The 27905-nt window shown below is 35.1% G+C and overlaps 1 protein-coding gene across 1 annotated transcript; it reads right to left on the bottom strand.

The window, feature by feature from the left end:
• Positions 1–1903: 1903 nt before the first annotated feature.
• On the bottom strand, positions 1904–21039 carry LOC126723624 (PH, RCC1 and FYVE domains-containing protein 1-like). Its single transcript, XM_050427214.1, has 9 exons — positions 20399–21039; positions 16680–16766; positions 12990–13079; positions 12076–12156; positions 11725–11919; positions 9437–11572; positions 6678–6824; positions 3840–4222; positions 1904–2388 (listed from the first exon to the last, which is right to left on the bottom strand). The coding sequence occupies exons 1-9, from the start codon at positions 20459–20461 to the stop codon at positions 2256–2258; spliced, it is 3315 nt and encodes a 1104-aa protein (XP_050283171.1). The 5' UTR covers positions 20462–21039; the 3' UTR covers positions 1904–2255.
• Between the last annotated feature and the right edge of the window lie 6866 nt (positions 21040–27905).

The raw sequence follows: 27905 nt of genomic DNA, 5'->3' as shown, positions 1-27905 counted from the left end.
TTGAACTTCAATTTGTAATGTTGGCAAACCATGATCAAAACGTTTTAGTCTTTGTTTTAGACTTGCTCAAAGTGTGTTTATATGTAAAGTTGGAATCGAGTGTTCTGCAGGATTTATTGTGTAAATTTGCCTGGCTCGATCGATCGAGAATCAGACTCGATCGGTCAAAGCTCGTGCAGATTGTTTTTCTGCAGAATTTTCCAATTCAGCCCAAGCCCGTTTGTCGTGTAGGGTTTTATGTTTTGTATTAAGTATAAAAAGAAAAACCCTAGCCACATTTTAGGTTGCTCCTTATGCTCTGTGTGTGAATCTTTTGTGAGATCAAGAGGTGGTTGCCTTCACACATACTTAGGGTTTCTAAGATTCAAGATTATGTCAAGAACTTGGTGATCAATTCAGTTGCTGCATTAAGAACTTAAAGATACACAAGCGAGTGTGCTTGTGCTTGTGCTTGCTGGGAATTCAAGAAAGAAGTAGTTCGTGGACTCAGAGCTGTCAGGTGGTCGTTTTAATAAGTTTCCTACTTGAGGCAACAATAGGATGTAAGTGGTCTAAGTCACTATTGTGTAAACTTCAATTATTTCATAGTGAATTCAGTTTTACCCTGAGGATAGTTAGGTTAAATCCTCTCCAGGTTTTTTACCAGTTTGGTTTTCCTAAATCATCATATCTTTATGTTTTTTATTTTCCGCACTTTACATTGATATTATATATTTGTGTTAACCTAGATCTGTTAATTTACCTAAGTTAATCACTTGGCTAAATAACTAGGTTAATCTGGTTGTGTTTTAAGGGGTCTAAAAACAAACAGTTACGGTTTTAATGTACAATTATAAATTAATTAGCGTGCTCTTCTTCTCTATATAAAGATAAAGCTCACATGTAAAATTAATAATACAAGATTAGTTCTCCCATTTTTAACTTATACTTTTCTTGAATTTTAGAATTATCTTTGTTTTTTTTTTTAAGGATATAAAAGCCATATTAGAGGTGATTAAATATTGATAAATGGAAGTGTATCTAGCCAATTTTTATTTATTTGATTATGTTCTCTATATGTTGGTACACAAATAATTTTGTTTCATTTAGATTACGAACAAAGTGTTTGAGATTGGGGTCGAAATTTGGTGGTGAGAATGAAGTGGTTGAGGAAGTGTTCAGTTTTAGAATAAAGTCTACCTTTTATCTAGATGTTATTTTATTATTTTAAATATTAAATTTATAATATAGTATAAACTCCTAGAAATTTCTAAAATCTATGTAATTACAATATATATATATATATATATATATATTAGTAAAGAAAATCTACTCAATAGTCGGAAACTACTTCTAGAATAAGGAAAAATTAAAATTATAAAATATGAATTAAGAAAATTAAGTTACAAAGCATTCAACAATATGATGGGAAACATCATTAATACTATATAAAAAAAATGATTATTATATATGGGTCTTAAAAAAATAAAAATTATTTTCAAATGAAATCTCAAGTATCCGCGCATCACGCGGGAAATTATCTAATATATGTTAAAGAATCAAAGAAAAATAATAATTGTGACACATTACTTATAAAAGGTACTGACTACTTCCTCACCAATATATGAATAAATGACAAACTTCAAATTCCAAACTTAAAGGTTCCAACAACAGGATTTTGACAATCTTGCTTAGGGCTTTATAATAACAATTGGACCTCTTGAGCCATTAGATAATTAAAATAAACCCAACATCTTTAACAAAATTGTTCATTCTTAGCAACCAAAATTGCTCATTTTCATAAAATAAAATAAAATAAATAGAAGATACTCCGAGCCTAGATGTCCTGTTGTATCTATATTATAGCTGGCTTGCTTTATAATCCGCATTAGGTTTAGCTGCATTTACCCCCAAACAATTGGAATTAAAAGAAACATGGAAGATGCATTGACATTACAAATTTACAAGAAAGTTTTGAATATAACACCAGTAAACCTACTTACAAAGAATTTACATGACTAACAACTTCACAACTTGCCTCAGAAAAAAGAGAGAAAAGGAGGGATGCATTTACGGAGGGGAATAGAAAAAAAGAATTGACTTTAAGGGAAGAAGAAATACAACCCTCCCTGCTGTGAAAACAAAATTGGGGGTATTCAGCTCTTTTTTCTGACAAGCTTAAAAGCTGAATTAAAAAGGGGAAGAAAAAAAATCCTTCAATTTTGAAGCTTGGAATGTGAAAACTGCCAACTCATTTACATCTTGAATCTTGTAGGTCAATGAGCTAAACCCTCCCTTCCCATGCCAACACTTGCTTTGTCAACCATCGGAATATTGTACTGCTGATATACTCTAGCCCTGTTTAATGCCCACCACTGTTCTGCTTCTTTCTCACTAAACCGCTTCCGACTGCAGTTAGAGGAAAAAAGGCACTAAAGGTAATCGTTGATGATAACCACTTTCATTACTTACAAGAAATATCATACTCACAAATCTTTCCAGTAATGATAATGAGAAATTGGGCTCATGAGACCAGGACCCAACATAAAGTAACCAAATTGAAAAACAGTAAATATTTGCTATGAGATTTATCTTGAGTCGTCCTATAGAAAATGGCTTTAACTCTAATTCTTTGTATAGGAAAAAAGCTTTAGAAAGTGGAGAAAGTTTGGAATGCTTGATTAAAGCCGAAGCACATCCAATGCCATCTTTCTATATGTAATGTAATTTTCAGGCCCTTCCTATAGTGGAGACATGTGGGTCCCACACCTATACAGCATCCCTCTCACAGACATGTGGGTCCCACACACGTCTGTGATAGGGATGCTATATAGGACGGATGCAGGAGATACTTTCTCATTGTGGATCATACAACATTCACAAACTACACGTTCAGTATCAAATGGATGCCTCCAACTAATACTGCTACTCTTTCACATGATTTTAAAATTGAGGGTGAATGTGAAAGCTGTGATGCCCCAAACTGATATTAAATTAGTTGAGTGTGTGTTATGTAGGCGTGTGCTGAGTCTCATAAAAGAAGAAAGAAGAAAGAAGAAAGAGGAATACTTAAGATCTAAAATTAAGAACACCAATTAAGTCACAAAAAGACATTGAAGATCCATAAAGAAGAGTGAGCCAAGATCAAACAGGACAAAACTTGGAGCAAATTCTACATGACTTCACCCAAAGACTTCTCCACACCATCAAAAGCCCTCTGTTTCTTCCCAACCAAATGCAGTACATAAGGCATGTCAAGCAGCTCTTGGGCTTGACTGTGAATAATCAAAGAAAGCATAATAAAGCTATAGCTGATAGGTATTGTATGTGTGAAGGAAGGTAGTGGTGAGGCTGTAATGGCATGATTTGTTGTTTCATTATGTCTCATGTGGTGCATCTAGTGAGATTGTGGAAAAAGAAAACTTGTGCCCTCCAAAGGCCTCAAGTCATTGTCAAGTTGCAGCTTCTTGCTCTGAGACCACTATAGCAGTGACTCTGGCGTAAAGTTGTTTTTCTTTGTCTTTGTTTCTTTTCTTTTTTTGTATAAATAACAAAAATTTTATTAAAAAAATCAAAACAAAGTACACCGGGGGTGTACTCAAGGTGAAGTACAATCAAACTCTCAAACTACAATGCTGTAGCTTTTGGATTTGTTTAACTTTAGAAATCAGTCTTGTGATCTTTTACTTTGCTGTTGTTCTTGTATACCAGAATTATAACCCTTATGCTTTATCATTAAATTGGCATGAATGTTTTCAGGATTGAACCAAATCCAGATGAGGGGAAAATGTCTGTCTAGTTTTGAGTACATGAAACATCTTAGGGAAAAAGAAACTAGGTCACATTTGGTTATTACATACCTGAAGCGGACACGCTTAAGATCTTTGGCACCTCCAGGTAACGAAACAAGGGTGATATAAACACCTGGCTCATCTTGCTCAACCCATTCATCCCCATTTGTGGGTTCACCTTTTGCTGTTCTGGTCTTACTCTTAGCAGTTGCTTCTGGGTGCAACACCTCAGAGTGACTTGAGGTGTGGTTACTAATTGTGCTTGACCCATTAGAAATCACCAGGCTGCTTGACCCTTTTGAATCCAGTTCATGGCAGGTCATGTGACCATTTAGCATGTCGGTGGCTGCAGTAGAAACATCCTGAGTAATAGGGGGGCTGGAAGAACCAAAGGAAGGTGAATTGCTATTTCTTGCAGCACCAACAGGTAACCTTTCAGCCATTTCTTTCAACTATCATAGATAAAAGAACATAAATTAAGATGAGTTCTGATATATGCAATATATTTAATCCCGTGGGAAGTGACAACAACAGTGATATTCAAATTTAAAAAGCATAAGGCATTATAGCAGCACTTCAAACCTGCCCAACTATCATCCTGACTGTTACACCGTATTTTCTATTTTTATTAATCAAACTTCGTACAACTCAAATACAAAAATGAGAGACAATTTTGTGTGCTTAATCTGGAAACCAAGAATCCTTTTCCTCCATGATGTTCACCTCATGTGATAAAAGTATATACATCCAAAGCATTGTTCAAAAAGGCGATGGCACTAGCAAAAGCCAAATGTCAGATGCTTTGGGTGTAAGCACTATGACTTCAGAATTAAATTACACAGAACCCCCATCCATAGATACAAAAGCTTCATCTAGAAAACAGATGCCTGATCAAGTCAAAATATATATCCTCACCCCACTGTATAACTTTCAGTTAGAAATGAAATGGCCTTAGAGGGGGAAATGAGGGAATACATTTTTGTATATGATATGAATAGGAAACAATCACATAGGACTCATACCTTGAAGGTGGTCTAAGTTTAAGCCTCATGCACTGGCCAAAACTAGGCTCAAACCACAAATCACAACTAAGAAATATCTAATGCTTAATATTTTATTTTCTATGAGATACACACAAGAAAAAGGTTGTACCCAATGCTCAAGACTCCCCCATTCCTGTGGGGTCTATGAGATGCACAAAAGATTTCTTATTTAATGCATCTTAAGTTTGCAAAATCTTTTACCGCCTTATTTCAAGAACTAGTGCACCCAATTTATGGGTGAAGGAAACCAATGTAACTTAGCATGATTAAGGAGATGAGTATGTAACTCTGCATCAGCTTTCAATTGCTCATTTCAAGATTAAAATTTCACCCAATTTATCCTCAGACTTTAAAATGTCATATTTAACACCAATTTCAAATGCTTGACTAAGCTTGCCTTTTGAGCAAAATGAGCAAAGCCTTAGCCCACCTCCCAGGCTCAATTAGTGAAAAACAAGCGAAGCTCAGGCATCAAGGTGCTTGCAAGCTGGCTCAGCAAGATGATCTTCATTTCCAAAAGTAAAATCATTTTATAGAATCCCTTCTTAATTTAGTTATTTCTAACCACCATGGGACTTGAGCATTACACTCATGAAGGAGTCTCTTGTCCCACATTGCAAATTAGAGGGAGATGGCCAGATGGGTGAGCTTGTATGCAATAAATACTGCCTCACTCTCCCTCCTTTTAACACTTGAAGCATGCTTGTCCCACATAGGAAAAAAAAGATAGGCTACTGCAACTGTTGGTATGAAGCCCAAACCTCTTTGACTTTATACACTTAAGGAGTGGGTCTGTTTTGTTTGTGTGCCCCCTTCTGATTAAGACCAGTATTTACCAAAGAACAGCAGGGAAAAAAAAGGGACCCTTATTGGTTTGAGCCTTTGAGATGGGCCATGAGCTTGCAAAAATGGCAGGCCCAAGGGTGTTGTCTTTGAGGCTCGTCAAGACACTCATCATCTTCACAAGCTTACAGCTACCCAAGCTCCAACTCATGTTTAGGGTTTGGCTTCCCTCCAGTGCAAAAAAAGCACTGGAGGTGACACAGGACTGACACTTGTCAGCTTGTGTCCTGTCCTATGCTCCTATGCACAAGACGGAAGCCTCACCCCATGCTTAGGCTCTCAAGTGCTCAACTTGAGCTTGAGTTCTGTCTACAAGCTTGACTCAAGCTTGAGCTCATGGTTTGATGTTTGACTGTAAAAAGACTAAAGCTTGGCTCGGCTCAGTCACCTACACCCTACTTCTTCCATAGAATCATTTAACCATGACATGTAACAAAATATTGATCAGAACATGGACAGGAGTTAAAACCTAAGGGAATTTGATATCCAAGAATATCATCATTGTGACATTGACAGATTCACCTAAGAAGTACATAATATAATACATAATAGGAATTCAAAAGAGCTTTTCAGAAAACAAAGTCATCTTTTTGTTAGAAGATTTACTTCTTCAATACCTAATAACAAGCCCATCAAACCCATATCAACCTTAAAGATTGCTTATATTAAAAATAATAGTCCAAAATTTTCTCCTTTACATGTTTAGGTACAACCTACAATTAAAAAATGATGTACCTGCACAGAGTATCTGAGAAGATAACAGGATTAAACATGTCAAGCCCTTACTATTGTGAGCCTTAATTTTTTTGATAAGTATTGTGATCCATAAAATAAGGGCCCACTGATCCTACTTTCCAAATTCACCAAACTGACTGCACTGTACACATGTCAGCTTTCTTGAATCAAGACTCCCATTAAATGACAGCATGCATCCTCCTAATTTTTCAAGCTAAATTTTATCCAATAAAAACACATTTAATATATTCTGGATAAAGAGTTTAGACATGAACATTGAACTTACTTGTGCAGTGAGTGACTTAATTACTTCCTTCGCAGCTTTGCATTTTGAACTCTCTTCCCCTGCTACTTCAATGGCCTCCTTAAGCTGTTTGGTTGTTCTCTCCAGCTCAATTTCTTGAAGTTGCGCATTGCGGGTAAGATCGTCAACCTACATCATGCAGTCAATTAGCCATAGTGCACAAAAGTACTATTCAGTACAAAGAAATTTCACAAAGATGACAATAGATGTGTTTTGGAAAACCACAGATTGACAAAAACTTGCAAGCCCAAAGTTTTCATTATACAAATGTGTAGTTTACAACAAGTAAGCATGCAAGGAAAACATAATGCAGACAGACGAGCAAAAGTACCCATCCACCCACAAAAACAAAAAACAAAAATAAAAACCACCCGATGGTGATAGTAATATCTGGTCATAGTACCTTAAAAAATACTATAGGCAATTCTTCCTTTTTTTTTTTTATAATGTTGGGAACTTTCCAAAGAAGAGCCCTTCAGACTCACCTCTATCCAATAAAACCTACGGGTAATTCTTCAAATATTTATTATGGGACTAATGCATGATGCTGATTATTACAGCCCCTTTTTTTCCTTCTGGTTCTTTACTCTTTTCTGTGGCCTTATTACACAGTGCCTAGCTTTCACATATTTGCACCTATTATATTGATATCCAATTGGATATAAAAGGGCAGAAATAATACTATAATTTCAATTAGTTTATAAAGACCATTTTATTTTTAATCCCAAATCTTACACTGGCATCAATTGTGTATTTTTATTTTAGGTCCTAGTATTTGAGGTAGGGTGACCCATTATCCCCATTATTGTTTATCATCGTTATGGAGGCTTTGAGCAGATTATTGGTGAGGGAGAAGAGAAGTAATTATTTTCAGGGTCTACAATTAATGATCCACTAGATGATCCAACCACGTTCTCACATATTCTTTTCATGCATGACACGCTAATCTTTTGTGGGGCTGACCCAGAACAAAATTGGCATTTGAAAGCTATTTTTGTGTGGTTCTAGGCCAATTTGGGTTGAAAGTAAATTTGGATAAATCTGAACTGGTTCCGGTAGGTAAAGTGTCGAATGTAGAAGGTTTGTCAGATATTTTGGGCTGCAGAGTTTCCAAGCTACTTATGACATATTTGGGGCTTCCGTTAGGCTCAATTTTCAAGGAGAAAGATGTGTTGAATGCTGTTATAGAGAAAATGGAGAGAGTTGGCTGGATAAAAAAAAATGTATTTCTCTAAGGTGGTAAAATGACGATTATAAAGAGCACCTTATCTAACCTCCCAACCTACTACTTATCTTTATTCTCTATTCCAATGGGACTTGCTTGGCATATAGAGAAGCTACAAAGGGATTTCCAATGGCATGGGATTGAAGATGAGTCTAATTGGAGAACTGTTTGGGTATCACTTTCTAGCAATGGACTGAGCATCCAAAATCTAGTCCAATTTAACCACGCTCTGTTGGGCAAATGATTTCGGAGGTATACAACTGAGAGGGAGGCTTTATGGCTACAGATGGTGGAAAATAAATATGGTAGCATGTGGGGAAATGGTGCTCTAACAGTTCAGGGGTTGTATGGGTAAGCCTCTAGAAGAAAATCAGGATGGTTAAGATGGATTTAAGCGCTTTATTAATTTCAAGGTTCAGGATGGCTCTTCAATTAGGTTTTAACACGACTCTTGGTGTGGGTAGCTACTGCTGAAGGAGAGTTTCCCAAAAATTTTCTGTATTGCAAGTAATAAGGATGTTCTTGTGGAGGACATTTTGTTTTTTTGAAGGGAATAGTTACCATTTGGATGTCAATTTTGTTCACCCAGTTGATTGCCTTCTTTTTGGATCTAATTTATTCTGGGCAGATAAGACGGGTTGGAGTGGATACTCTTTGTTGGACTCCATCCTCTCGGATTTCTAAGTCAAATCCTACTAGAAGGTGTTACATGTGCCATCTCATTAGGCCTTTCCTTAGAAGAATTTGTGGAGACCTAAAATTCCAACAAAGGTTAGCTTTCCCTTTGGACAACAGCTTTGGAGAAGATCCTCACAACCAATAACCTTTGAAAGCAGAGATTAATTATAATAGATTAGTGTTGCAAGTAAGCAGGATGGAGAAACAGTGGATCATCTACTTCTACATTGCACAGTTGCTAGAGAGCTCTGGACCACCGTATTTTCCTTGTTTGGGGTTTACTGGGCCATGCCAAAAAGTGTCATGGAGCTTTTAGCCAGTTGGAAAGGAAATTTCAAGAGGTGTAGTAATACTGAGATTTGGGGTATGATTTCTAATTGCCTTGTGGGGCATTTGGCGGGAGAAGAATGCTCGGACATTTGAGGGTTGTGAAAGATCAGTTCATTACCTAAAGCTTTTATTTTTCAATTTTTTGTTTGAGTGGAAAAATGCTTCAGGTTTGTTTTCTTTTATTGCTTTTCCAGACTTGCTTAATTAATCTACTTTTAGTGTTTAATTTTGCTGTACCTGTTATACACGCCCCATAGGCCATAGACACAGGTGATGCCATTTGAGCTTTTCTAATGAAATTTTCCTTTTATAAAAAAATATATCTATTTTTTATTTGCATATCTATGTATGTAGAACACTTAGATTTCTATGCCTGATCCTCCACTGGACAGTGGCATATTTTCTGAAGACAGATGCAGGAACAATAAGGAAAGATGTACGCATGATATGACATAAGAAAAAGGTTTACACATAAAATGATCAAAATTCAATAAGATAATCAAGGTACCTGGGCTCTTAATTTTAGAACTTCTTCACTCAGACTATCATTCACCCTTTTAGCATCATCCACAACAAATTTTGGCGAACTAAGCCCTGATAAAGTTGGGATTGGTGTTGTGGCACGAGGGGGACTAGATCGTCTTGACTTTGGAGATGTTGCTCGAGAAACAATTCTTGATCCAGGAAGAGAAGCAGAGAAAAACTTTTTGGAAGACCCAAACACTGGGTTGAGATATTTAGAGTTATTGAGTGCATCCCACTGAGAAACACCATTGGGAAGGGGCGAAACACGACTACTATTAACATCTATCTTTTTGTTTCTTTTAGAAGATCCACTTTCCACTTCTCTAGATGATTCTAAAGAAGAATTCCTTCCAAGGTGGACATTAGATCTTGAATCCATTTTCTCATTCTTTTCACCAAGTTCATTTTGTCCCTGATTCACACTTCCTCTTCTATTAAGAGCAGAATGAGAGGAAGAGTCAGCTTCAGTGGCTTTCCGAAGCTTGTCAAAACAATTATAACAGACACGATAGGGTTTGTTGGGATTGGGTGCCATGGAAGCCTTGAGACACTTTTTATTAGTGCATGAATGACAGAAAACAAATCCACAATTATAACAATTGTGTCGTTTTCTTTTGAAATTAAACGGAAGGCGGCAACCAGAACACAAAGATTGATCAACACATGAGACCCACTTATGCAGACAGATAGCTGCAGTAAAATTAGTGCCACAAACAATTGTTTTGACTTGTTTATCTTTTAAAGCTTCAACTAGGGATGGGGAATTTCTATCATCTGTATCCCCATGACCCAACCGACCATTGGCACCCTTTCCCCAAGTGTATACTTCAGTTCTTGAAGTTAAAACTGCAACATGATAAGCACCACAAGCTATTTCTTCAACATAATTCCTCATAAGCTTTCCCTCAACACGGATGGGTAGCTTTCCATCAGCCTGTGGATCTCCTAGCTGACCATAAACAGGGCTTCCCATTGTGTAGACATGGCCTGTATTTGTAAGTGCAACAGTCAGGCTGTCTCCACAGGCAACTTTACAAAAGTTGGGTTCAACAAGAGCAGCAACACAAGTAGGCACCAGTCTTGCTTCCTTATCACCATGCCCAAGACGGAATTTGTCTCCATCTCCCCACGTAAAAAGCTTTCCAGATGAGCAGTTGCTGGAGGTTGAAGATCCAACCATGACTTCAACAACTGCAGCAGTGTGCCAAACACCACAAGCTACTCGCACAGTGCGCAGGCCCCTAAGGGATTCAACCTCCCTAGGTATCAACACACTTCTACGATCCCCATGTCCTAAAACGCCGAAAGTCCCATCGCCAAAAGTAAACAATTGCCCAGCAGAGGTTACAACAGCTGTGTGCCACGGTCCACAAGAAACTGATGAAACATGTAATCCCTCCAGAGGTCCATTTAACTTTTTTGGAACCCAGTGACTAGCTTCGTTTCCATGACCAAGGAGCCCAAAATGGTAAGAATTACCACCCCATGTGTACATTTCACCAGTAAGAGTAACAGCACAAGAATGGTACTCCCCACATACTACAAGTTCAATGTTGATATTTTTAAGACCATCTATAAGCTTTGGATGAGAAACATCAGAGTCTACACCATGTCCAAGTCTGCCTGCCAATTCCTCCCCCCAAGAGAAAACCTCTCCTTGCTTGGTTACTAAAGCAGCATGCCGCCGACCACAAGCTATGTTCTGAACATCAAGTTGTACTGCAGATTCCATTGGTCTAGGTACTAAAGAATCAATCTTAACACCAGAACTACCATCTGTATGTATTCCCCCACCCAGAATGCCATCGCCAGTGCCTTCTCCCCAAATAAAAACATCCCCTAGAGCATCACCATCATCGTGACCAGAGCCTTGACTTGATGAGCTAACAGCACTTGACAAACTAACTCTGAAAGCATCCATGCCTGTACCCTTTACACGTCCATTAATTCCATCTGAGGTCCCTGATGACAGGGAATGGACCGAACCACTAGCAGAATCTGGGTGAAAGAAAACCTTGGGAGGCACAGCATAAAATATCACATCTGACAACGCCTTCTCTAAACCAATTTTTGGAGGGCTGTCATGTGGCGTACGCAGATGAAGGGGATCAACCGCATCCTAAATCAACAAGAAGAAAGTTTTCAAAACAACAAATATAAGAGTGGTGCACAGAAAATGAATAAAAAAAACTAAACTTTAGAAACAAATGAAGACCTTTTAATAAATCAAATAATGAAGAAAAAGAAAAATGTAAGAAAAAAACAGGACACCTTTTGTGAACTCCCACCACTACCAAATGGAGAACTCAAAGGAGAACTTCTTTGGGTGTTTGCTCTAGGACTATTTGCTTCAGATGAAACTCCATCACTTCTTGATTCAGATCTCCCTGTTCGGTGACGGCCACGGGATATTAGTGCTTTTAGACCAATAAACCAGGTCTCGGCTTCATCTTTATCCTTGCATATCTGGTACAAAAAGAGTTGGATCAATAGAGTGAAAAAGATTCTGTTAATAATTTAATGGGTCAGATATTAGAGATTAGACAAGTACAGAGGAAAGCTCTCTGAAACTCAGAAAAAATTTAGTTAACAGGAAAATAATGTACACAAGGAGATGCTCACCAAATCTAAGGACCTATCATCATATATAAGAGAAAATGATTGGTATTCCTTCTCAGGCCGAGGGTACCTCTGAAATATTGGCTGTAGTGAAGGTCAAGAACAATCAGAAAGTTCTCACGGCCCCAAAATAGATGAAAATTTGCATTTTATAACACACATCATCAAAATCCTTTATCAGTACAAGATCCAACGTAATTAAGAAACAGGATTTTCATAAGAATTGACAACTAACTTCTCTTGGAACAGCATTAAATCACTAAAGTGAAATCAACTATAACACAACTCACACAAAATTCGAGCAACTAGAGATGTATGGTAAAAGCATACATGATGTAGACTAAAACCTGATTGTATTTGGCAGTTCTGAAGTGCATAGGCAATAAAGTAAAAGAATTGTGACACCCAAAAAAATGAAGGCATTCATCAAGCATCAACATACACAAACCATGGTGCTTCTTTACAAACTGAAGATGCAGCTTTCCTAAACTGAAACATTCCAGTGGTTCATGCAATCAAAAATACACATGAAAGCATAAGCCTCATGAAACCAAAAAAAAATCATGCATTATGATGTAAATCTGAAAATAAAAATAGGTGTGTACAAAATAATAAAAAAGCTGTCTTTTTTTCCATTGAGGACTTTTTTTTTCCACTTATTTTTTGCCATAAACCTACACTTAAGTGGAAAACATTGTCAGAATAATATGAAATATTGAAGACAAATCATTTCAAAGCTTAAGTTACACTCATCTACTAATTCACCAAATTCTCAAGCTATTTGCTGAATCATATGATAGAAACCTAACTTCTGTTGCAAAATTACCATATGCTACTGCTTTTTTCTTCAGATCTATAGCAGTATACATTATACACCATGAAAGAGGTGTAGTAGATCTGATCATAGATAAACTTACAGTGCGCTGACCAGGAATAATTCTGGACACATGGCTTAGTTTAAGGTGTTTCTCCTCTTTTCCAGAGAACCAAATCAGAACAGATTCATCCTGAAAGAAACAGAATCAAAGAAACAGCATATATCTTTTTAGTAGAGAATCTTACCATAGGATTCACTAGCCAACAACATTAGAAGCAACAGAGTGTGCAATGGATCACAACATGAAACATTCCAGATACCCTAAACCAGTTAAAAAAATAGTCTAGGAAAGGAAGTTCATATACATTTTTTTTTTATTAAGTAGGAAAGTAAATTTCGTTCTACAGAATTAATGCAATATTTCTTTTTGATAAGTAATAAAGATATATATTCAAGAAAATACCTTATGCAAAAAACATAAGGCAGAGAGAAAAGTACAACGGGAAAGAGAAAGAAAAAAGAAAAAAGAAAGGAATGGAAACTAATTACACAGGAAAGAGTTAAGGAACAAAGGAAGGAATCACTACAAGTGAGTCCCAAAGCCCTAGACCAATCAAACAAAAGGCCACTGAAAGAGGCCAATAACTGGTTATCCGAACTTTCCATGTCCTCAAACGTCCTCCTATTTTGCTCCCTCCAAAAACACCACATCAGGCATAAAGGAACTAAGTTCCAAATGCTAGACACATGCTTTCCAGGCCAATTCCACCAACAAAATAGGGCATCCGCAACCGATCTTGGCAAGACCCAAGAAATCCTAAAAGATCTAAACACCAAACTCCACAACCAATAAGCCTTACCACAATGAAGTAACAAATGATTTACTATCTCCCCATTACAACGGCACATGATACACTAGTCAACAAAAACCATCCTTCTACCCCTCAAATTGTCTCCCGTAAGGATCCTATCCCATACAGCAGTCCACATAAAAAAGGAAACACGCTAAGAAGCCTTAACCTTCCAAACACCTTTCCAAGGAAAAATAATGGGCAAGGGGCTTCTCTACTTATTGTAAAACGAACGGATATCAAAATCCCCATTCTTTGTCAACTTCCATCGCATACGATCTCCATTCTCAGTGGGAGGAAGATTTGAGCCCAAAGTACGGAGAAATTCATCCACACCACCCATTTCCCAATCATTTGGTCTCCGAATTAAAAGAACATTCCAACTTCTCCGTTCCTCTATCCCCAACTGATCAAGAGAAGAGGCCACCGCTGCCTCTTTATTGGATGCAATCCCATACACACTCGGAAAGGTTAATAGAAGTAGAGAATCCCCACACCATTGATCTGTCCAGAGCTTAAATCTATCTCCCACCCTTACCACAAAGCGAATATTTTTGCTAAATTCCTCCCACCCCATGTCGATGCTTTTCCACAAGCCACACCCATTTACCCCTCTACCTAGCTTGGTAGTCTATCCCCCCATTCTTCCCCAAACTTGGGAGCTACAACCCTTCTCCAAAGCCTTGTCTCCTCAATTCCAAACCACCATAACCACTTCCCTAGTAAGGCTTTGTTAAAAGTAGTTAATTTCCTTACTCCTAACCCACCATTTTTCAAAGGTGCACACACCTTGTCCCATCCCACCAAATGAGTCTTGGAGTCCCCCCACAAGAAATCCCTTTGCAACCTCTCAATTTTATTAGCCACATGTGTAGGGACGGTAAAAAGTGATAAAAAATAAGTGGGGAGACTAGATAATGTGCTTTTAAGCAACATTAGTCTTCCACCTTTAGAAAAATACATCTTCCAACCGGCCAACTTACGCTCGATTTTCTCCAAGATAGGATTCCAAACAATAGGAGACTTGTGGGACGCCCCAATGGCTTACCAAGATAGGTCATAGGCAGAGACCCAATCCAGCATCCCAAAAACTCTGCCAAGACATGGACATTAGAAACCTCCCCAATGGGAACCATCTCACTCTTCAGCGCATTAACCTTTAAACCTGTTATTGCCTGGAAACAAATAAGAAGCATCCGAACATGTAGAATCTACTCCTCATCTGCATCGCAGAACAGAATCGTATCATCCGCAAACAAAAGATACGAGACACATACCCCTTCACCCCGTCTACCATCAGCCCTAAAGCCTCGAAGCAAGCCAGCCCCTTCAACTCTTTTCATCATCTTACTGAGGACCTCCATCATAACCAAAAACAACATGGGAGATAGCGGGTCCCCTTGTCTCAATCCCCTCGAACTCCCAAAAATATCAGCTGGAGACCCATTAAACAAGACCGAGAATTGGATAGTAGATATGCAAGTGCGGATCCACCTACACCAACTCACCCCAAATCCCATTCTCTTCAACAAGTCAAGTAAAGCCTCTTAGTTCACATGATCATAGTCTTTCTCAATATCTAATTTACAAATAACCCCCGGAATCACAACAACTAAACATAATAACATGCATGTGCCCAATTACAGTTAGTTTTTTATTACTTTTACAGTATATATGCAGCAGCAATACCTAGATAATGACCCTCAAAACTAAGAGAAGGGTGCTTTCTTATCTTCTTATTGCAGCTGACCCATGAAAACTTCAATTATTTTCTACTAGAATAAGTCTCATAAAGAAAATTTATTTCTATATCATGCTGATTTTTATCGCGTGATGAAGCAGAAGGGGAAACTTCAGTACCCATAAGACAGACAAGTTCTACACCAAGGCCAGACAAAAACTAAGCATGGAGGTCAGGTGGAAGTAGACAAAGGACTCTAAAGTGCTTTTAAGCAAGCAAATTCAGTTAGAACCGTACCATGGCTTAGTAAGTCCCAATGACTCAAGCTTAACCCTTCTGCATTTAGATCTAATTTTAAAGCTTACTCCTTAGATATAACGGAAATTCTAGGATTATAGTATTATTAGTTCAATGATTGCCCATGTATACTGTTATTTGTTGCTCTCTTTTCGGAATACACTAACTACAAAGACTCAAGGAGGCATCACAGCGCCATAAGTTTCAAAGCAGAGGGGCACAGATCCTGCCACTTGGCATCTATGTTAGCACACAGGTTACAATGAGATTTTTTGGGGAGGGATATTGGGCAAACCTTCATTGGGGATGTCTTGATGACTGCTTACATGTGGTGGCATTTTCTCCAAAGTTTAACATACTCATCTGTCGAAAGGCTTTCTCTTTGAATTTTAAAAAAATTTCCTACTTAGAGGCCTTTGTAGATCCCTTTCCTATGTCCTTATCATATGTATATACATGTATGCATGTAATGTATGCATGTAATTTTTTAAAATGAAGCAAGAATGTTAGTGGTTGCCAAAATGATTTTTTTTTCATTAGTTTCACTTTTGGAGTGATAAACACAATTTAAGCAATACCATCACATAATTCATTGAAGACACCTCCAACATATTGTAACCTATGCATGGTAAAGCAATAAAAGCAAAATGTTATGCTTAACTATTTTTATGAACAATAATGAGAGTAGCCATTCTTTTGGTAGAAAGCAGGCTTGTTATTCAAGGAGTCTCCATAGACAAGGATGAAATAACATATCCCACTTCTCATCAAAAAAAAATATATAACATACCCCACTTTCTTTTTCGATGGTTACAATGGGGAGGGTTTGAACACTAATTGAGTTCCAAGGCTCTGGGCGATTCTTATTCTGCTTAGTTTGATGTCAATTAAGAAAAATTGATACGAAAGTTTAACAATTAATATAGAGCATATGAACATTTAGACACATTTTAAGCCTTACATTAGCCACCCTGAAGGGACAAAATTTGGGCTTCCCTCTGCGTCCATACTTGAGCAACTGTGCCCCTTTCTTGAGAGCAGTGATGGCCTGTTGTAAAAAACAAGATAAGAACCTAAATTTAATAAATAAATAAAAAGAAACAAAACAAAACTAACCAGAGTTCGCATTCTAATATAAAAGGAGGAAAAAAAAAGAAAAAAGAGACATATAGTTCCATATAAAAGTAGAATTTATAAAAATAAATAAATAAACAAATTCATCTTATGCTACTTTTGTTGGAGAGAAAAGGACTCTAAATACAAATAACAAAGCTATGCAAACATCATAGATTTAACGCCTTAAGCTGACTTAATTGTACTGATTCTTTGTTAAAATATTTTGTTTTCTTTTCACAACAACAAAAACAAAACTTTTGTCCCAGATTTTTGGAGTTGGCTATGGATCATCAACAAATTCGTTAGGTTAGACACATGTATTCTATTCGTCCATTCTATTATATTATATTTGAAGTCCTAGTCTCTATTACTTTCTTGATTGATATGTCTTTTTTTATTACTTCTACTAATGTTATTTTTTTTTATCTTCCTCTACCTTTTTTTCATTCCCTTAACTTAGATCAACCCACTTATTTTTACCGGTTTATCAATCACTCTACTCTAAAATGACCAAATCATCTCAAGCGATTCTCCCTCATCTTTTTCATCAATAGGGGCTACCCCTATCTTTAAGCGGATTCCTTTATTTCAATTCCTATCTTTTCATGTATTTCCACTTATCCATCTTAACATTCTCATTTCTACTATACTAATTTTATGGATATGTTACTTCTTAACAGCCCAACATTCAGTACGAAAGAGTCAAAATATTTCCTTTTTAAAGCTTTGTAATTTGTGTTTGGCCAAATAAGTTTTTATCAAGCCTGGGGTAGCTTAGTTCCTTGTGAGAAGGCACATGATGTCATCTGTTTTTTTAGTAGAGTCAATTCTTGTCATATTTTATATAGTCTCTTTCATACTTGGAGCTTTGAAATGCGTGAATGGGAATTAAGTTCAAGGTCCATACTGTTTCTCAACTGTAGTTTTTCAAGTATGTTAGAGTGTGGTGAGAAAAGATTTCATGAATTTCCTTCATTTTTTCCATGAGAAACTAGCATTTAAAAAGAGCATAAAAACTACTTTCATAGTCTTATTTTCAAGAAGGTAGGAGATAATAATATGAAGGATTATCAGTCTCCTTGGCAGTGTCAACAAAATTCTTGATAAGGTTGTGGCCAACAGATTGAAACAAGTTTTAGGAAGGGTAATTTCTAACAATCAAAATCCCTTCATAAAAGGGAGAAAAATTTTGGATTCAATTCTTATTAGAAAGGAATGTTTGGACAGCCGATTGAGATCAAGAATTTAGGAGTTACTATGCAAATTAGATGTGGGGAAAGCCTACAATCATGTCAATCTAAAGTCTTTGTTGTCCATTATGCACAAAGTGGATTTGGAGAAAAATAGAGGGCTTGGATGCAGTTCTGCATTTCCACAGTATGATTCTCAGAATTAGTAAATGGAACCCTAATGGGTTTTTTTTTTTTACAACGGCAAAGGATTACATTAGGAAGCCCCTCTTTTCCCGTTGCCTTTTGTTTTGGTCATGGAAGCTTTTAGTAAATTGGTGTTTAGGGGAATAGGAAGAGGTTACTTAGCTAGCTTTTCTATAAGTGATGTCAATGTTCAGTCTTTGGTGATTTCCCATCTTCTAGTATTATTCTTTTTGTTAATAAGTAATCTTCTATAATTAACTTTACCTTTCAAAAAAAAAAAAAAGTAATCTTCTATTATTAACCTTTTATGATACAGATAACAATCAAATTCGGCATTTGAGGTGTATTCTTTGGTGCTTCGAGGCTATTTTGAGTCTCAAGGTGAACTTAACTAAATCTAATATGGTTCCTGTGGGGGAGGAGGCAGATTTGGATATTTTGGCTAATACTTTGGAATGTAATGTCTCTTCTCTCCCAATAAAATATTTGGGATTACCTGTGGGAGCTCCTTTTAAGGGAAAGAGAACTTAGGATGGCATTCTAGAAAAGATAGAAAGGAGACTTGAAACTCTATTTATCAAAAGGAGGTCGTCTTAAGAGTACGTTATCTAGCCTTCCCGCTAACTTACTACCTTTGTTTCCTTTCCCTGTTTGTGTGGCCAACATATGGGAAAAACTGCAAAGAGATTTTCTTTGGGCTGTCATAGGAGGCAAACACAAATTCCATTTGGTAAAATAGACACACTGTGTGTATCCTAATTAGAACAGACTTGGGGATTCAAAGACTATTGGTTTAGTCAAGGATTACTTGGTAAATAGTTGTGGCGTTATGTGGATGAAAAAGACACACTGTGGAGAAGGTAATCTAACAAACATGGTGTTGTTTGGGGTGAGTGCTCTGATGCTATAAGAGGTCCCTACAGGGTATGCCTAAGAGATGGCTTGAAAATTTTTGTTTGGTTTACTTAGCTTGAGGTGAGTGCTGGTACCAGAATTCATTTTTGGCATGATTGTTGGAATGGTGATACTTCAAAGACAATTTTATATATATTTCCTCCGTCCCAAATTGTTGGTCCGATTTAGAAAATCCAAAAGTTTAAGGAAAAATCATTTAATGCATTGTCTTTTAGTTAAAAAGATACAAGTTTCCAAAACTACCCTCATTAGTTTAAACTATAGTGAAAGAATAGTATTGGCATTTTAAATAAAGAAAAAGGATAAATTAGGAAATTTATTCATTGAATTTTCAAAGAGGACTATATTTTGGGACATCCCAAAATGGAATAGAGGGCCAAAAATTTGGGATGGAGGGAGTATATAGAGGTAAAGTGAACCCTTAAGTACAAAAACCAAGAGCTGTACATGATTTCCAGGGACAGAGATGCTCCTGTATTAATTATATGGACACCTCCATTGCAATACTTTATTTATTAGAAAGTTCCGGGACTGGGAGTTGGTATCATTGGAGCATTTTTCGAATGAGTTGTATGAAATCAATATTAGCCAAGAGGGAGAAGATAGAATAGTGTAGCTTCCATCATCTAAGCATGGGTTCCAAGTCAAAAGCTACTAAAGGGTGCCAAAATACAGCGATGCCGATGAGGGCGCTGATTCTTTCCCATGGCAAACATCTTACTAGCATCTAACACAATGTAGAATCTAATTTCAGGACTTCTCATAATTCATAACTCAAAAAAAAAAATGCGAATAGTTTTCAACGATGTCAAAGCAGCAAGCAACTAACCACACAAAAATGCAATCAAGCAATAAACAAGAGCACAAAGTAAGTAGACAACAATTTTTTACAACCATTTTTTTTTTCTTCCAAATTCATAGTTGAAAACTCACACAACACCTACAACCTTCCCTACCATTAATCCAACCATTCTAACAATTCCTAAAAGTCATTACAAATGACAAAACCCACTATTAAATTTTGCCTGCCCATTTCTTCTTCTTCTTTGTTTTTTTCTATTAACTAGTTAACACTTCCATTTAAGCCAGAGCTCATTGCAAAAATTACACCAAAACATAGAACTAAAATTATCAATATTTTTCTAGTTTCACTATATAACCATAAACCTTCACAAATCACAAATTACACATACACAAGCTAACAAAAAGTTAATAAATAAAACTTCAAAAATGAATTAAATTTTAAAAATAAAAATAAATAATAAAAATTTACCAAATCAATCTCTCTCTCTGCTCTAGACTGCTCATTAGCCATTGTCTCAGCTTTGCGTGACATCAAGAACCAACTTTCCCAAACGAAACCCTACCTTCCCTCACCACCACCAATGCACCACCACCACCTCCTCCTCCTCCTACTCCTCCACTCATTGCCTTTTCCTCCTCCTCCTCCTACAAGAACCACACCGAACCAAATCGCCGCAATTCGATCCCAATCCTCTCACAGCTCAAGCTTCACACACTACCAAATAAACGACAAATTCCACCGAAAAAAAAAAAAAAACAAAACCAGAATCTAAATCCGAAGAAAGAAAGGTGTAAAAGTGCGATTACAATGGCGACGAGAGAATGTGAGATAAAAAAAGTAGGGAGAATTTTTCGAAGATTTCCTCTCACTGTAGCAGCTCCGTTTTGTTCGAAGATTCCTTTCTCTCTCTCTCTCTCTCTCTGTGTCTGTCTCTCTCTTAATTTGTGTTTGGGGGAGAGAGAAAAATGTAGAGAGAAAATGCGAGAAAGAGAGGGAAAAAATTGTAGTGAAAGTGAGGAGTGTGTTGAGTGATCAGTGAAAGAGAGAGAGAGAGAGTGAGTGAGTTTTTGATGAAAGCGATTGATGAATTAAAAGCAAAAGGCAGCTGAAACCGAAATAATAGGGTTTTTTCTTTTTGTTTTTAGATTAGATTTTTTTTTTTTTTTTTTTTTTTGGGCGTTCGTTTTGGTATCTAGTAAAAAGCCATTGACTATTTTGTTTGCGTGCTTTTTTTATGGTCAATGAGCCATTCATAGATTGACACCTCAGTGTGAACTGTGAAGAAAAGTGAGCCCATTGCTTTTTTTTTTATAAGGGTAAATTACAATGACCTTCCCCAATTACTTCATAAATCTATCAATGGCATCATAATTATTATCTTTTTTATTTTTTTTGGGTTTTTTTGAAAGAATCCTATTAACAAGTGTCTTGTTGAATTTGCTACCGATAGTTTTTTTTTTTTTTTTTTTTTTTTTTTTTTACAGTGGCTCAAAGAGTTTTTTTTTCAAAATATAGGTATCCAAACTCGAATTAAAGAGCACTCCTAGTTGAACCTAGGACAAACACTTTGAGACCAAGTGTCCAATCACTTGACCAACCCACCTGGGTTATCCGTCGATTGTTTTTACCTTATAAATATATCTTCTTATTAATAAATATCGACATGCGTTTAATTTGCAATCTATCAATTATTTTTACATTATAATTTTTTTTTTAAGTTTCCTCCTAACGAGCGTCGGTATGTGTTGAATTTGTGATCAAATAGTTGTTTTTAGGAAATTGTGCAACTTTTACTTAAAGAAAATGTGTTTTTAGTTCTTCTTTTTTTATACTTGTCGACACATATTTAATTATTTAGTCTCCCTTGTATTTATTGTTTTCTTTTTAGTTAAATAAACTTTATCTAAAGTTGTTTTGGTCCTTTTGGATGAGATTAATCTTAGGAATGTGTATATCTCAAATTTTTTTTTATAAGAAGTATATCTCAAAACTTAAATAGGCAAAATGCCATTTATGAAATTTCACCAACCTCGAGGGATGTTGGTAGAATTTATCTTACAATAAAACAAAAGGAGATCCAAGAAAGAAGGAACTTTGAGCCCCACTTTACTTCACATCTCATGTCAAATATATTAATTGTGATTTGTGACACGTTATCTAAATGTGGTCCCATATGCATAATCTTAAAAATCAGTAAATTTTAACTATGAAATGGACAAAATTATTGGTCAAAATATACTAAATTTATTATGGTTAATGACATTCTTTTCTCAATATAAAAATTAATAATTTGATTTTTTTGAAGTTATTCACCAAATTTTTACTCCAAAGTGAAATTTAATTTTTAAGTTTTTTCTTTTCTTTTTCATTTTAACTAGAGTACTCTTTTATCTAATTTTAAGCAAAACAGAGAAAAATAAATAATAAATAAAATAAGTGAAGGAGTGTTTCTTTCTCTCCTTAGTAATAATTGATTTGAATCTCATACCCACTCATTAAATTTCTGTCGAATCTCCTACATGCTAGATTTGAGCCCTGTGAATTCTTCTACAACCTAAATTCGAATCTGCTGACATGAACATTCTTTTGCATGTTCTATAGACCTAATTTTGCTTCATGCTAAAATAAAAATTTTCTCTGCAGGCTCAGTCTCTAACCCTGTTGATTTGTGTATTTATTTTTTAATTTTGCTATGCTCAAGCATGCTAGTTTCCTTAAGACTTTTTTTTTATATATATGGAAAGATTGAAAACTTTATGAGTTTGCTCTAAGAAACAGGAACTCTCTTCAATCTAAGTAAAGAAATCAACAATATCTGATGCATGTTTTACGAATATATGAGCTGGTCTAGAAATATGAGAAAATTCAAGACTTTGATGGGCAATCCCTTCCATATCACTCAAATTTCTCTTATACAATTCCCCATCAACAAGTTTTTTGACTTTAACAACTTAAGTGTAAATCCACAGAATAAGCTCTCAAGAGCCTATACACTGTTGAATATCTCACAAAGCATTGTTGACTATCATACTACACTACTGACTTCTTCATTATGGCACCACTGAATGTTTTCTATCTATTCTTTGTAAATTAAACTACTTCAAGTTCAAGTTAATATCTACTACGACTAAATGCTTTCCACCACCATTGATTATTTCAAGCTTGAAATATCATTTTCACAAAAAAGTCATACAAAGACTCATTTCAATATCAATTTCAATATCAAGCAACCCAAAAAATTATTGCAATTATATTTTACATAAACATTATTATTGTTATATTTAACCTATCCCATTCCATATACTCGTTATGTTATTTCATTGCCTAAAAATAAACACAACGCTAGTAAACAACGGATGACCCAAAATTGACAAGAGTTCTTGACTCGACTCAGTCAACAAATCCTGATCTATTCACCAATGTATCAATGTGTGACACGTATCTTAAAAATAAAATAAACCAACAACAACAACTTGAAGCTTTGGCTGCCATCCAGAAACTTGATGGATAGGTTTTTTTTTTTTTTTTTTTTTTTTTTTTAAATAGTTTGATAAAAGGAAAACTTTTATATAATGTTGTAATAACTAGTTTTCTGTCCTCAAAAGGACTTCTAGTCTTAAAAAAAAGAAAAGAAAAGGACCTCTAATTTAAGCTTAGAATACCAAGTGTCATGCAATAATGTCTGCCAATAATGTTAAGAAGCCAAGGCAACATGTGGGTATCGAGATCGAGATAGCTCGAGCTATATAATTGACAAGATAACGTAACTGAAGTGGACTCAATTGTCTATATGTAAAGTTATAAAACTCTATTTCATATTCTAGAGATTATATATATGCATGCATATAATATCAGGTGGTATCTTTTGTCTCATGACAAATTGTCTCGTAGTGTACCAGTGTGTGTATTTTCCAACTTTCCATCAACGTCTATGATGAGACATCAATTGAGGGATAAAATTATTTTTCTAAAGCATTTTAAGGTGACAATTGACAACATATGTATCTTATGCCACAAGGATATGCAATACTTCTAAGTTACTTGTATAGAGCGAGTCTCTCATTCATGTGAGAGTGACACATATATGTTATTTAAGATATATATATATATATATAACATTAATAATGAACCAAGTTAGTTTAGTTGAGTGTGACATAAAAATATATAAATTTCCAATTATTTGAAAGTTTAAATTTGCAAAAATGTATGAAATTTAATATGGTTAGCTATCCATATAAGCAAATGTGCCCCCATTAGTAGAAAGCCATAGTATGCAACATTTTTCAAAACTCACATGTGTAAAATTCACAAATATGATTATATGAACTAATATTTCATAGCTAAAAATCTTGTATCTCAACTGGTTGGCACATTTAAGTGTTTTTTTTTTTTCTTTCTTTTTAATAGGGCCTAGTGTTTCTAAGATAAGTTATCTTTCATAAGATTATCATCTTCCTTATATAAATTATAATTAGTACTAAAAGAGTCACTTAATCATTGATCCTATCTCTTATAATTATCATAAAGCTATCCTTTGAGTCATTTATATTTCCTTAAATACCTTAAGTAAGTCTCGTGTAATTTCTCTTTTGTAGAATACAATATGATTAAAAGAGTAAAATACATTATGTAGTGTGCGATGTAATTTTTCAAAGATTTCTTTCACGGTAGCTCTGTTTAGTTCAAGGATTCCTCTCTCTCTCTCTCTCTCTTAATTTGTGTTTGGGAGAGAGAGAAAATGTAGGGAAAATACGAGAAAGTGAGAGACAGAGAGGGAAAAAATTATAGTGAGTGAGTGAGTGAAGTGATCAATGAGAAGTGAGTTTGATGAAAGTAATTGATGAATTAAAAGCAAAGCAACTGAACTAAAATAATAGGATTCAGATCCTCTAAATTTCCTAAGATACTCTACCAATAAATTTGCTTAATCCTGACCACTCTTTAATGATTTAATGATCTAGATTCTTCCATGTCAGTATTCTGCTAACAATAATCTTAATTGTTTTGTTTGAAATATTATTTTATTATTTTAAGAATATTGTTAGTGGCATATTGACATGGCAAAATCTAAACCATTAAATCATTAAAAAATTGTTAAAATTTAGGAAAATCTATTTGGTAGTGAATCCAAAATAATAGGGTTTCTTTTAGATAATATATATTTTTTTGTGTTCGTTTCACTCTCTAGTAAAGCCATTGACTATTTATATGCTTTTATGGTCAAAGAACCATTGATAGATTGACACCTTAGTGTGAAATGTAAAGTAAAGTGGGCCCTCAACTTTTTTTTGTTTGTTTGTTTTTCTTTGTAAGTGTATATTACAATGACATCTTAAGGGGTTGTTTGGCATAAGCATATGTTTTTATTTTTAGAAATTGTCTTATTAACAAGTGTCGACACATTTTTAATTTGTAATTGATCCATTATTTTTTACATCATAAATATTTTTTCTTTATAAAAGATCCTACTAACAAGTGTCAACACATGTTGAATTTGTGATCAATTGATTGTTTCTAGGAAATTGCGCAACTTTAAGTTAAAGAAATTTCTATAATGTTTTATACTTTTTGACACATATTTACTAATTTAGTCTCCCTTGTATTTACTGTTTTCTTTTTAATTAAATAAACTCTATCTAAAATTCTTTTGAATGAGATTTTAATCTTAGGAAGGTGTATATATATGAAAGTGAGAGTGACACATATATGTTATTTAAGATACATATAACATTAACAATGAGCCCAATTAGTTTAGTCGAGTGTGACATAAAAATATAAATTACCAATTATTGGAAAGTTTAAATTCGTAAAACAAAAAAGTATGAAATTTAATACTTTTAACTATCCATATAAGCGTGTTTCAAAAAAAAAAAAAAAAACTATCCATATAAGCAAATGTGCCTCCATTAGCAAAAAAAGCATTATATGCAACATTCTTTAGAACTCACAAGCATAAATCCACAAATATGATACTAAGAAGTAAGAACCTTGTAAATCATCTAGTTGACACATATTAATGTTTTTCTTTAATAGGGTCTAATGTTTCTAAGAAAAGTTATTCTTCATAAGATTATCATCTTCCTTAAATATATAAATTCTAGTATTAAAAGAGTCACTAGATCCTATCTTTTATAATTATCCTAAAGCTAATCTTTGAGTCATTTATATTTCCTTAAGTACCTTAAGTAAGTTTTGTATATTTTTTCTTTTATAACCATATAGTTAATAGAGTAGAATACAATACGTAGTAAAATACATTTCGTGTAAATTTAGTAATGATCTATTACAATTGCATCGATGTAATTGTAATAGATCATTACTAAATTTATAATACACCATATCTTAATCACTTGAGATTAGATTAGTGTGATACATATATATTGTAGGATTAGGTTAGGTAGGATTTCTTTAGGTTCATTGTATTGTATATCCTATATATGTTCATATGTTTCTTATATATAATGAATTCCCTTATTTATAAAATATTCATATCTTTACTTCAAGTTTTCGTGGTGCATTCTTTCTTACTTTTCATATTAAAATTTATGTTTTATCACTGAAAAATTGTGGTGCTGGGTAATGAATAACTTGCTCTTGGGCTCATACTTGTGAAGGTAATTATAAATTAAACCATGGAATGCTCTCCTAAGAGGCTAAGAATGATAAAAAGGATTTCATAAATAGACATTCATTCATAAAATACGATTAGATTGAGAAAAACAAAATGTTTCTTCAAGGTCTGGTTCAAGATTAATTAATGGATTATGTTGCCATTTCTCTAAAACTGTACTTTTTGCCTCCATACCAATTTCCATTGTCATTTGTCCAGTCCAGCAAACTTTTTAAGACGAGAAAAAGATTGATTAACTTAATTGGGCATTGTTAATGAGTGACTTACAGTCATAACTCACAAGCTAATAAATATTAATTAATATTAACATTTAAGATGTTTCTTTTTTACTTCACAATATGTGGCACCATTTTTTTGGACAACCCATGCTTACCTAACATATTATATGTCTCATATATAAATAAAAAACACACACACACATATATAATTTTTTTTATAGGAAAAAAAAAAAAAACACATTATATATGTGTGGGGACCCGAGGACCAAGGAAGACTGAGACCGTTATGACTATCATCCGTTCCTTAGGTGGAAGCACTTTAAACCCGAGGAGCGAGTTTGCCCATGGAAAGGAGGGGAAGAGACAAAATGTCTCCTGAAAACCTGAGCGGAGAGAATGGCATTCAAAGGGAGAGTCAAGGTAGTTGAAAGAAGTTTCCTGTGAAAGCTCACCTACTACCACCGCATTAAATGATTGGCAACAGCTTTATCAACTGCATTGATGAAGAAATAACCCCTGAACAATAGATTCACAACTAAGCAGCCCCTTCTACCACCTTCAACAGCAGTCTATAGGGACAAGTGTCCTACAAAGGACTTAAAGGCTGGCAGATGGAAGGCTAGGATGCAAAAAGCATAAAAGTATATAAAGGAAAGGAACTTCTAGATGAAGGGATCTAGAAAAATTAAAAATAAAAAGAGATTAGAACAAGAACAGTAGGAAGAAAGAGAGAAAGAACAGTTTGTATCCTTGTATAAGAACATCGTCCTTGGGCAAGCTTGGAAAGAGCCATTAATGCTATTTGTTCTTAACTTCCATGCATTCCCTACCTATTTGAATCTTCGGACTTAAGCCCGACTTGTTTTATCCACTCTCTTAACAAATATTTATTTGTTTGGGCCTAATTGGGTGCTACAGGCTTCATTATTCTAAGTGGGTTTGGGCTTCACTATCCAATTTTTGTGTCCTTACAATTGGCGCCATCTGTAGGGAATCAAGGTTTTGTTTTGGGTTTGTTTTGGCGAGCCATGGCTAAATTGGAACAGAATAGGGAAGAATTTGTTGGTTCACAGAGGGAAAACCAATTTGTTAATTTTGAGCGAAAGAGAGATCAAGAGTATCATCA

This window comes from Quercus robur, chromosome 4, assembly GCF_932294415.1.
Source record: "Quercus robur chromosome 4, dhQueRobu3.1, whole genome shotgun sequence".
Taxonomy (NCBI): domain Eukaryota; kingdom Viridiplantae; phylum Streptophyta; class Magnoliopsida; order Fagales; family Fagaceae; genus Quercus; species Quercus robur.
Note: the sequence above shows the minus strand (reverse complement) of the source record. Positions and strands in the feature narration are given on the sequence as shown.

What these genes read in the sequence shown, in the direction of transcription:
- LOC126723624 (XM_050427214.1), bottom strand. Translation starts at nt 20,461, where the DNA reads ATGTCACGCAAAGCTGAGACAATGGCTAATGAGCAGTCTAGAGCAGAG. An exon ending in CAGAGAGAGAGATTGATTTG is followed by an intron (nt 16,767 to 20,398) that starts GTAAATTTTTAT and finishes TTTTTACAACAG; the next exon opens with GCCATCACTGCTCTCAAGAA. An exon ending in TTCTAAAATTAAGAGCCCAG is followed by an intron (nt 6,825 to 9,436) that starts GTACCTTGATTA and finishes TGCATGATGTAG; the next exon opens with GTTGACGATCTTACCCGCAA.